Source organism: Mus caroli, unplaced genomic scaffold (assembly GCF_978045245.1).
Source record: "Mus caroli unplaced genomic scaffold, Mus_caroli_1 scaffold_1, whole genome shotgun sequence".
NCBI lineage: Eukaryota > Metazoa > Chordata > Mammalia > Rodentia > Muridae > Mus > Mus caroli.
Window position 1 is genome coordinate 187,710,534 of NW_028227256.1, and position 12,505 is coordinate 187,723,038.

A 12,505-nucleotide genomic window follows, 5' to 3' on the forward strand; every position below is an offset into this window, starting at 1 on the left:
CGCGTGTGTCCATGTGTGCTTGTATTTGTGAGTGTTATGTGTGCATGCGTGTGTGTGTGTGTGTGTGCACGTGTGTGTGTTTGTATGCATACATGTGTATGCTTGTGTGTGCATGCACACATGCCCGCATCTGTGAGTATGTAGGTTCAAGGACAACTTCAGGCATCAATCCTTATCTTCCACGTCGTCTGAGATGGGGTCCCATGTTTGCTGCAGCAGAAGGCAGGCTTGCTGGCTTGCAGGCTTCAGAATGCTCCTTCTCTCCCTCTCCTACTGCTGTAGCACCACTGCTGGGGTGGACTGGTGCTCCTGGCTACAGCTACCTGTATGGCGGTCCTGGGATCTGAACTTGGGTCCTGGTCCTTGTCCTTGCATGGCAAGGGCTTTACTTGCTAATCAATTGCTCCAGCCTCACTGTTTCTCACGATAGCTCCATCTATTAACTGTGAATGTGGCGATTTCATATAAAGCTGTTACTGGAAACATTTAGGAATCCTCGCACTTACCATGGTGAAAGCCAAAATTTTACTTGCAGTAGTTGAGGCAAGAAGGAAGAGGAAAAAAAGAAAGAAGAGGGGGCATGGGAGGGAGGGAAGGAGGAGGAAAAAGAAGTAGGAGGCAGAAGCTACAGGCTCATAATCAATCCCAGAGACCAAGGATTCCTAAGCAAAAGTTGGCACTTTAACCAATGGCTGCCAACCCACATTGGGTAGAATTAATCGGAATTTTCTTTCCTTCAGTAAATTTCTTTGTGCAGGAACTCCTTTCTTAGGTATTACTGGCTATGTACTAAGCAAAATGGCTCTCTCCTGCTGGATGGCTGCTTCAGTGTAGTACCCACAATGGCCGACGATAAATGCTTGCTAAACCAGAGTGAAAGGGAGATTAAGAAGAAATATCAAAACAGATGGAGGGACGGTCAGCTCCCTGGCCTTTGGGAACCGAGCCCTTGATCCGCTCATCTGCAGTCCTTCCACTGCAGTGGCCCTGGCTGGATTGGCCTACTCCATCCCCCCAGGGGCACGATGACATCCATATCTTCACTCCTCAGTCCCTCCCCTTATTGTGTGGGAGTGTGCCTGCATCTTCTCCTGGGCGCCTGAGTGTCATCGCTCTTCCTTTTGGAGACTCGGTGATGCTGTTTGAGCCAAACTGCATGGTGATTTTCCTGCCAGCCTTCCCTCCCTTCGGAGATATCCCTAGAGAAGCGGGGACTAGCACATTAAGAAAGATGCATGGGCTATGGTCTTTTTTTCCAGTCAAATCAGGCGTAAGTGCCTTGCTAAAGCTATTCTCATAATTAGCATTTAAACTAGATGTAGGCTGTGTACCAAAAATATACTTCTTAGCCACGCACAGGTTTGGAGTGATTAAAACACAGCTCAGAAGCCTGCAGTCACCTTCAGCTGCCAGCTGCACTGCAGGGGCCCCCAGAACACATCAGAGGCTCAGGGGTGAACAGCACACACACACACACACACACACACACACACACACTCACACAGAGAGAGAGAGCTGGGCGGGGAGAAGGTCAGAGGGTAAGGTGGGGCTAGGCCGCACCTCTTTTTTCCTTTAGCCTTTTCTTCAGGGGTACTAAATTTTCCCCTAAAATCCATACACATGGGGTATATCTGAGGGGGGCAGGGAGCTTTGGATGTGGTGCAGTGGGTGGAGTGTTTGCCCAGGATACAGGAAGCCCTGGGAGTGGTGGTGCTCGCCTGTAGCTCCTGAACTCGGGAAGTGGAGGTAAGGGAATCAGAAGCTTAATGCCCATCCTTGGCTACATAGCTTGATTCTAGCCTGAGCTCTATGAGGTCCTATGAAAAGAAAAGCGGAAAGGAAGCATGAATGTGTGCATGAACAGTTTTGGAACGGCTACTAAAATTTAATCAACATAAAGATTATAAAGGAATAAATTACCTAGTTATGTATAGGTATGCCTATACCCACACACACATACATATACCTGTAATATATAAGTATGCCTACACCCACACATATATACATATACCTGCGTGTTCCCTCAGGCACACAAATGGCTCACTTCATTTTTCCACACATGCCCTTGACTTGGATGTGAAGGTGCAGTTTCTCATGTGAGTCCCGTGAGCCAAGCACATCAACATGGGAAGATCTGCCAGCGGGAGTCACACTGTTAAAGGGAGGTCTGCTTTCCCACAGCTGTGACAAACTGCACTCTTCTCATGTAAGCATGCCCCGGCGAGGAAAACCTCCCATATATCCAGGCTACAAAGGCACTCTCTGCCCTCACCCACACCCATCACCTTTGGCTGTCGTGATGTTTAATACTGACAGCATCTAGATTTGCTCCAGAAACCAGCCTCTGGGCATGTCTGAGGGGTGCCTGGGTTAGGTTAACCAAAGAGGGAAGGCTTACCCTCCACGTGTATGGCATCATGACATGGCAGGGGCCGGACTGAATGAAGAGTCCCTGATGCCCTCCCTAGCCCCAGCTATCCACCTGCCTACCGTGTTCTGTACCCTCAACTCCTGAGCCAGAATAGACTCCTTCCTAAGTTGCTTGTTGAGTCTCTCATCCAGCAGTGAGACAGACAGGAAGAAACAGATGCTGGGGCAAATGTGGTGCAAACCCAGAAGTGGGCCTGAGGACATCAGGGTTTCCGCCTGATCATGTGTAACTGGAAGCCATGATGCCTTGCACAAGGAGTAGCTTTCTGATTATGATAACAGTGGCTGAGATGTCTCATGTTACACTTGAGGTCTGTGGATAACCCACTGAACCATTAAAAGTGGTTCTCACTGGAGCTGAACCGAGGAAAGACGGCTTTCTCGCTTCCATGTGGAAGAATGCTTAGTGTGTTTTTATCATGTGGCATGTGAGTGTGCGTCTCCATGTGGTGTGTTTTCACGTATGTAGCACGAAGGACGGAGGACAACCTTGGGTGGTGCTTCTCGGTCGCTGTCCATGTTTTTTGTTTTATTTTACGTATATGAATGCTTTGCCTGTATGTATGCACAATGCGTGCCTGGTACCTGTGGGGCTCAGAAGAGGGCCTTGCTCTCCCAGAACTGGAGTTACAGGTGATTTGTGAGCCAATGCATGGGTTCTGGGAACAGAACCCAAGTCCTCAAAAGAGCAACAAATGCCCTTAACCTCCGAGGCGTCTCTCTGCCGAGTCCACCTTGACTTTTGAGGAAAGGCCTCTCATTGGCTTGGGCCGGTAAGCCCCAGGCCCGCGCCGGTACTCACTTCCCAGGGGGTCCAGGACCCTGTCAGGTAGATGCCCTTGTGAGTAGCTGTGGGAGGGTCTTCCTGGGGGCTGGCACCCTTACCTGGGCGAAGAGCACCACGAGACTGCTGTGGTCAGGGAATTCCAGGTACTTGGAGTAGAACTGGTGGAGAGCGGCGATGTCACTCTGGATGAGATCTTTCTTCTCGTTGTCCAGCTTGTCCAGATCTGCAGGGAACAAGCCGTTACCACAGAAAGCCTGGCTCTTTCCTGTTATAAACAGTGTGTGTGCGTGGGGGGGGGGGGCGAGCCCCACAGAACACTTTCTCATGACTTGGTGTAACTGACAAACCTGACATTCCAACCAACCACGAGTCACAGTGAGGTAAGAAAGATACAACTAACTGTATATGACATCCGGCCTCAATGTCCCTCACTTTAGGACCCTGGGGTCTGGGTCACAGCCGAGGAGCTGGGTAGCTCTGACTTAACACCTTTTGGTAAGGCCATCCGGACGGACGAGGCTGAGGAAACTGGTTGGTAAACTGTCATGCCCAAGGTTGTCCTCTGGCTTCCATACAAACCTACACGTGAGTGCATGAACACCTGCATACAAACATGGACATGTGCACACGTGCACATACAGATTTCGGCTCTTTCCTAGATGCAGAGCTGCTGGGACTGGACACCATCCATCACGTCGGGAGCAGGAGAAGGCTACCTCGTGACCTCCGCCTCCCTACCGTGTCCTGACAGACTTGTACACTCGGGAGAAACAAGGCTAAGAGCTTTGGTTTTTGAAAGTCACCATCCTTACTGAGAACAATTATTTCTGCCCCCAATACCACTGGATGCACGTTAAATCTGTGACTAAGATAGACGCTCGTCCATCAGAGGAATACTCACGTGACTCAAACTCCCTCACAGCCAACAGTTTCTCTGAAGGTGTCCTCTCTGGGTGGATTTTCTAGTAATCGGAGACAAAAATCAGAGAGGAATGTCAACGCCCGGGGTCAGACACACCTCTTTCCTGGTTATATCCACATGAAGACAACACAGCCATGTCCAAGGAAGAAATCTACTTGAGGAGTCCACACTTGGTGCTAAGTCTGTCCAACCTCCAGATCCAAAGGGCTTATTTTAATAGCGTTTGAAAGGGTCCGCTGTACCCTAACACCCGGACACACACCACACACACACACACAGTAGGCTCAGAAATGCTCATTACAGAAAAGAACGGGGCCACAAAACAACTTTTTAGGGTCCCAACTTGAAAGGATTGAGTCTACGGACAAACCACACTATTTATTACTCTTCTTTCTAAAAAGGAACAAAATGCAACCCCATCCATTTCCCGCTTTCTTTAAGCATAGGCTAAAATGATCTCAAATTCCACATTTCAAAAGGAACACTCTAGGTTGTGTCTGCAAGCGGGGCCTCACTTGAAACACACGCTGCCTTTGTTCTAGACAGCCTAAGAGGAGCTAACAATAGTGAGCCCACGAGGCTTTGAGAACATGAAGAAACTCGGTGTTGACAAGAGTTCAAACGCAGAGCTCAGGAGCTGGCCTGAGGCCTGGGCTTTGTAATCTGGCCATTCAATGTGGGGATACAGGTGGCTGGCTGGTCTAGCTCTCCCCTCCCTCCTTAGCGTGTGCAGCTACCCTGGGTAGTTGGTCGCCTGTCTCCCTAATCCTTTGCAGGCTCCTGGAATACAAATGGTCTGAGTTTTTAAATCACCTATTCCTACAGGGAAGAAGAGATGGCCAGGTGCCTTTTTATTTAACAGTTGGTTAGGGGTAATTATAACGGAAACTGAAGGGAACCTCTAAACTCACCCCAGCTCTCAGACTGCTCACCCAGGAGCCAAAGCCAGAGTGGACATCTTTCATTCACAAGGCACACTTCTGTAAGAAGTCATCCTACCCAGGGGTGGCGGGGCAGCATACACGTTCCTTCTGAGTCCTTAACACAGCACTGTCAGAGACCCTGGGAAGGCAGGGGAGGAAGGGACTGGTCTCCCAATGGGCAGGGCTTGATACAATCTGAAGGACTAGTAACCCAAGACTGTACCAGCCACATCCACCCTGTTCCTCTGTTCTGCCATCGGCTACTAATTCACAGAGAATTGTCATTTAGTAACAGGCAGTTCGTCTTCTCCAGAAAAAACAAACAAACAAACAAACAAACACCCACCCTCATCTCTGGGTCTTACTCTGCAGGCAACCCCTGTCTGCTTACTCACAGTCGGTCTTTTTAGTCACCCGACCCCAGCTGAACGCAGTGGAAAGATGACCTCACAGTTCTAGAATGTTCTACTGCTGTTTACACATTCAGGATGCTAAACCTGATCTGGGGACACGAGCACACGCCGATCGTGACAATCATACTCAGATTAAAACCACAGCATCAGACTGGAAGAGGAGGTGGGAGCTGCAAGGGATGAGAGAGCCAGAGGCGGATGAGGGTAGCTTTAAAACCCATCTGCAGCTCAGAGGCCTCCCAGCCAAGGCACGCGGACACAGACGGCAAGGCCTCTGCCCTCTGCAGACACGCTGCCGCCTATTCTCCCTTACACGTCAGTGGATGTCAAAGATAAGCCCCTCACATCTTCCCGCTGACTTCAGGACCCAGGTCTCTGCAGAGGCGGGCATGCACTTCTCACGTGCTTAGGAAGGACTGGCCACACATCAACCAACGGTCGGTCCTGAGAGCCTGGGAAGAATGAATGCACGGGGCAGCTCCTCTCCCCCTCCCAGGCTCTCCTCCTCCTCAGCCTCGCTCTACCCCCACACACTCCTCTTTGTCTGTGCATGGTATCTGGGCCTCCCTCTGGGTCCTTACCTGCCTACACGTAGGTGGGCAAAGCAGCAGAGGTACAGAATGACACACAAGATAGGGGACAGACTGCCTCCACATGAACTCACAAAGCTTCCCTGACCGGTCTGGTTCATTGGAAGCTCTGGGAAAATTCCGCAGGTCTGGTCTTTGATGCTCTTAAGTCATGGCTATGCTTTCTGTGTTAAAAAAAAAAAATTCCCAGAGAAAGCTCTGGTTTGAACTGCTATGGGTGCTCTGGATTGACCTGCTATGGGTATGTTCCTCTTCTGGGGCACGAAGGAGATACAAGCTAAGCCTATGCCCAAGTGCCTTCCCGTCACGTGTTGGTGTGACTGCAGCTCAAGTCCAAAGATATTTAGCCACATGCTCAGTCTAGTGCAGCCTAGCTCAGCCAGTCATCTTTGTGACCTTTAATGAAAATTCAAGTAGCAGGACCTTCTCCCATTCCCTCACCTGTTTGGCCAGAATTCTTGCTGTGAGCCGCACAGTCTCCGAAGGATTCCAGTTCTCCCCCAAAACAACCATGGAGGAGCATTCCAGCTTGTGCAAGGGCCAGTCTTCCTTCTGAGCAGGGTTAGGGGGAAAACTGTTAATGCAATAGACACATCCACAGAGGGAAATAGACAGATGGGTGGGGCATGGAGACAGACAGACAGACAGACAAGCACACACACACACATATACAAATACACAGACACTGAGATACACATATGCACACACATTAACACACACACAGATACACAGACAGACACATATGCACAAAGATACATACACAAACACAGAAATACACTCAGAGACACACATACATAGACTAAGGTATGAAGAGACCTGCAGTACGTCCCCCAATCAAGGTCAAGTAGAGCATACTTCCACCTGGGAAGCTCAGGAATGCTCACAAACTAGAGATAACAACACCCCTGAAAGACAGACATAGTCCCTTAGCTTTGATCCTCTAGCTTCTGGCTTGGCCAAGGTGTTTTTTTGTTGCTTGGGGAAAATTTTTAAGGGTCCCACGCTGTGGTTCAGGCTACGAAGCTGGTGGTACTTTTCCAGCTCTGGTCTCAGGTTGGGACAAACCACTGACAACAGTCTCTCTTGCCGTTTTGTACAAACGAGGGTATGTTACAGACCAGACTCCAGCAAAGGCATCCACTATATTCCTTCCTATGCCTTCCTGGTAAAGGGGTGAACACTGCCCACTCATCAGCTGGGGGGTGGGGTGGGGTGGAGGTGCCATCTGTGCACAGGGGAGGGGAGGAGGTATTCTGAAGACTCTAAAGAAAGTACTTAGGGATGAAGGGCAAATGTCAGAGCAAAGCCTGGTGGCAGAACCATGAGAGGCCACTGAAAACTCCCGTCACCGCCGAGGTCACTGCTGATGATTGGAAATCAAAAGCAAACAGGGAGAGCAGTCCTGGCGGAGCACTGGGAGAAAAGAGGTTTTGGTGGGCTGTTTGCGGAAGAACGAGAGGAGTCATGGAAAGCAGCCATCTTGCTCAGTTTGTATGATAAACCCGACACAAACTAGAGTCTTCTGAGAATGGGAACTTTAAATGAGGAGTTGCCTTGACCAGGCTGACCTGTAGACATATCTATGAGAGACCGTCTTGGTTTATGATTACAGTGAGAGGATCCAGCCCACTGTGGGCGGCACCATCCCTAGGCAGGTAGGCTTAGGCTGTATAAGAAACTGGGGTGGGGGGTGAGGGTGGGAAGTGAGCGGTGGTGGTGGAGGGTAAGCATGAGCCTGACTAAGCCAGTAAGCAGCTTTCCTCCAAGGGTTCTGCCTCAGTGCCCGCCCTGGATTCTGCACTGAGCTCCTTCTACTGTGGCAGAAATGGCAAGGGATTTGGGAGGAAGGAAGGGCTGGCTGGGGTCAGGGGAGGGACTGGGAAATAACGCTAGGTGCTTGTGAACTTTGGGAGCCCAGAAGTACTGTCTGGTCCACAATGGAACTGGCCTGTTCTATCCTCTGCCTTCCCCAGCTCAGGAAGCAGCAAGTCCATTCTTCCAGAAGCCTACAACAAACGCCTGGAGTTACAGACGACCTCCAACTCTAGCCAATCTTTCTATTCTGCCCTCCAGGTTAGACTCTGGCTTAGAGATGGGTCACTGGTTAAGGGTTTGCCTATGCAAGCTTGAGGACCTGAGTGTGAGTCCCAGAACCCTTGCTAAAAAAGAAAAAAAAAAGGGTGAGTGAGGTAGTATGTGTGTAAATGTCACCACTGGAGATGCAGAGACAGGAGGATCCCTAGGGACTCACAGGCCAGATAGCCCAGTCTAAGTGGTCAGCCTCAGGTCAGTGACAGACCCTGGCTCAAACAAACAAACAAACAAACAAACAAACAAACAAAACAAAGCACACACACACAGACACACACACACAAACCCAAAATCCTAAAGCCCAAGGTGGACAAGTCCTAAAGAATGGTGCTCAAATTTGACCTTTAGCATGCACAAGCGTGTGTGTGTGTGTGTGTGTGTGTGTGTGTATGTGCATGTGCGTGCATGTGTGTCCCGTGTCCCATCCACCGTCACACGTGGTGCTGGGTGCCATCAGGACCGGCTCGCCAGCTCGGCCACCATCACTGCCACATCTTTAGCTGAGTACTTGCTTATGTCCTTTGCCCTGCAAACACCAGAGAGCAGGACAGGGCGTCAGCTCGGAACCCTCCATGACTTCTCACCTTACACAGAAGGGCTCGTCTCAGCACCACATGCAAGGTGGTGGGGATGGCTCTCTGGCTGGCCTTCCCTCCACATTTTCCGGACTCTCTGTTGCCCTGTGGTCATCCTTCCTGTCCCTCCCTCGAGGGCCCTTGGGCCTGCAGTATTAGCTGTCTAGTGCTATCTCCCTGACTCCTGCTGGTCTCTACACCTCTGCTCCCCCATGGTCAGCTTTTTGAGAAACCTGCCCTAAGCTACCAAAGAGTCTCCCCCCGCCCCCACCCACCCCCACGCTCCCTTCCACCACCTTCTCCTTCTTAGTTCTCCCCACTACCCGCACATCAGCCCCCATGAGAATAAAGGCACCCACCCTGTGTTATTCACAGTGGGGACCCCTGGTCTTATACCTAAGCCTGCCATTCACAGGACACTCAGTAAAGTTGTTAAGTGACTGTCTCCCTGGCCCCTCTCCTCCACTGAACCCCAAGGGGAAGACAAAATCTGTCCTCCTGATTTACTGCAGCACCTGGCATATCCCTGGGGCTCAGGTTCTGCGCCAAGATGCTCACGGAGTTAAATAACGCCACGCCCGATATAACCGCGAGCAGGGACAGGGAGAAAATGGAGGCACCCTTGGGAGCACGGGAGCTGTTTTTAGCTGCAGGCTACACCACAGAGCATAAGGAGGAGGCAGAGGAGGGAGCGGGTGGGGCTTGCTCTACAAGTCCAACAGACTCCTCTGCATCCAGGGTGGCCACAAGGCACAGAGGAAGGGATGAGGAAGGCCTGTGGCAGCTGAGCAGAGGTGGCACCAGCAGGCAGAACTCAGAGGCAAGTGCCACAGGGCCTCCAAGAACTCATGAGAAAGCCTGCATTAAGACGGTTCTCATGGTAGCATACTCCATTAATCCCAGCACACAGGAGGCAGCGGCAGACGGGTCTATGAGTTTGAGGCTAGCCTGGTCTATAGAGTGCGTTCCAGGGCAACTAGAGATAGAGAAACCCTGTATTGAAAAAAATTCAGGGTCTGTACACTACTGGTTTCCTTGATTGAGAGGGGCTTGGTATTTCTCAAGCATCAACTCCTGGGAGAAACACTAACATTTATCACAATTAATCAATTGTATCAATATAACATACTCATTCACATAATTAATTTAAAATTGACACTCCTGTAAATAATACATCACATTGACTTCTATGGCAGGTCTGTCTTCCAAGGAAAAAGAAGCTCACTGAACTTCAGGGACGCTGAGGCCCTGAGGCAGGGTGGCTACCAGCCTGGGACTCTAAGAGACCCCCCATTTAGACTCTGTTCTGCAGCAGCTATGGCAGCCCATGCAGCCTCGTAATCCCCATGCACCTGTCTTCAAGGCTGTAAATAACATGATCCTCTCGTTACTTAGCAAGTCTGGAACTCGGTGTCTGTGATTTCACACCTTCTAACAGTGACAATCAGACCAAGGCCTGAAGCCTGTGCTGCATGGGGGCCTTCAACCTGGGCGGTGGACGTTCACTCAGACAGACAGGTCTGGCAGAGGGAATGCCAGCAGGCGGCCCACAAGAAGCACATATAACAGTACCTGGCCCCTGTCCACTCTTAATTGTGTTAGTCATTAAGCCAGCCTTGCTGCTGACATCAGAAGGGAGAGGGGACTGAGTGTCTGACCTCAAGGAGTTTCTGACCATGTTAGAACAGGAAAGACAGAGCTTGAGTAAGCAGCATCAGGCTAGGTTTGCCAAAAAGATAATTAGCATTAGAGCCGACTCTGGTCCAGCTGCGATTCCTTCTGAAAGGTGAGGTGAGAGACGGGGACTATGGGAAGAGTGACAGACATGTCCTCCAATGACTCTGCTCATCTTTATTTTAAAAGACTAGGACCTGAAGAGATGGCCCAGTAGTTTAGTCGCTGGCTGCTCTTCCATAGGACCGAGGTTCAGTTTCCTGCACCCACGTGGCAGCTCACAACTGTCTACAACTCCATCTCTAGAGGCTCTGATGCCCACTCTGGCCTCCATGAATACCAAATTAAATTTTTTTGAAAAAAGGAGAAACAGATCTGGTAGAAATATCAGATAGCATTGGGCATTTTGTTTGTTTTCTTTGCTTTTTATTTGTTTTAGGAAGTAGGGTCTCATATAGCCCAGGTTGGTCTAGAACTCCCTAGAAAGCCAAGGCTAGCCTTAAACTCCTGCCTTCCCTCTCAAGAGCTAAGTAGACAGGTGAGTGACAAGCTTGACTTTCATGGTGCTGGGGATTGAGCCTGCCTGCAAGTGGTACCCCAGCAACCGAGCTACAGCCCCATAAACCCCACTCTCAGTGTTCACTCTCTTCCACCAGAGGCCGCCTGCCATAATACAGTGCATGAGAAATTGTAAAAGAAAATTACAGTGTACAAAAACTCTAAAAAGGCAACCATATATTCTTTAAAAAAAATACTTTTCAGCTTTTCTAAGATTTTTTTCCCCTAAGATACAAAGCTATCTTTGTATCCCCTCAAAGCTACTACTACCTGACTGCAATTCTTATAAAACATTCTTAAGATACAAGCTCACTTTCCTGAGAAATAATACTCAAACTCAGAAGAGATTCGGAAACACTTGAACCCAAATAGATGCCACAAGTCTTTTCCTTGAGAGGTAAAGTATCTATCTATCTATCTATCTATCTATCCATCCATCCACCCACCCACCCACCTATCATCCATCTATCTAAATACCTATCTATCTATCTAAATATCTATCATCTATCTATAAATGTCTATCTATCTATCATCTCTCTAAATATCTATTTACCATCTCTCTAAATATTTACCTATCTAAATATCTATCTCTCTAAATATCTATCTATAAATGTCTATCTATCACCTATCTATCTATAAATGTCTGTCTGTCTATCTATCTATCAATGTCTATCTACCTACCTATCATATATCTATATATAAATGTCTCTCTATCTCTACCTATTTACCTGTCTTAGTCAGGGTTTCTATTCCTGCACAAACATCATGACCAAGAAGCAAGTTGGGAAGGAAAGGGTTTATTCAGCTTACACTTCCACATTGCTGTTGATCACCAAGGAAATCAGGACTGGAACTCAAGCAGGTCAGGAAGCAGGAGCTGATGCAGAGGTCATGGAGGGATGTTACTTACTGTCTTGCTCAGCCTGCTCTCTTATAGAACCCAAGACTACCAGCTCAGGGATGGCACCGCCCACAATGGGCCTTTCCCCCTTGATCACTAATTGAGAAAATGCCCCACAGCTGGATCTCATGAAAGCACTTCCCCAACTGAAGCTCCTTTCTCTGTGATAACTCCAGCCTGTGTCAAGTTGACACACAAAACCAGCCAGTACACTGACTTATCTATATAAATATCTATTTCTCTATCAATCATCTATCTAGCCACGCATGTACCAATCTATCTATGTCTCTAGACTACACCTCTGAATTTTCAGTAATAATCTATTGATGGTAAAATAAACTTAAGCATCAGTCCATGGCAAAGTAAGAGGTGGTAGGGTTTTGTGCTCATGGTTCTTTTCAAGCTTATCTTTCAAAGTTATTTTTCTACCAATATAATAAGCACAGGTACCTGATCCCAGTGCAGGAGCAAGGATGCTTCTGGATGCGATGTGGAGGAACTGTCTCCCTGTGCACACACACACACTGTGAGTGGAGGAACTGTCTCCCTGTGTGTGCACACACACACACTGTGAGTGGAGGAACTGTCTCCCTGTGTGTGCACACACACACACTGTGAGTGGAGGAACTGTCTCCCTGTGT

At 49.1% G+C, this 12,505-nt stretch overlaps 1 protein-coding gene across 1 annotated transcript in view; it reads right to left on the reverse strand.

The window, feature by feature from the left end:
* Positions 1 to 12,505, reverse strand: part of Smyd2 (SET and MYND domain containing 2) — a 41,464-nt gene that overhangs the window by 12,356 nt on the left and 16,603 nt on the right. The window contains exons 3-5 of the mRNA XM_021167841.3: positions 6,507 to 6,617; positions 4,119 to 4,179; positions 3,316 to 3,440 (exon numbers count right to left, since the gene is read on the reverse strand). Coding sequence (XP_021023500.1) covers positions 3,316 to 3,440; positions 4,119 to 4,179; positions 6,507 to 6,617 — 297 coding nt within the window. The remainder of the gene's footprint in view (positions 1 to 3,315; positions 3,441 to 4,118; positions 4,180 to 6,506; positions 6,618 to 12,505) is intronic.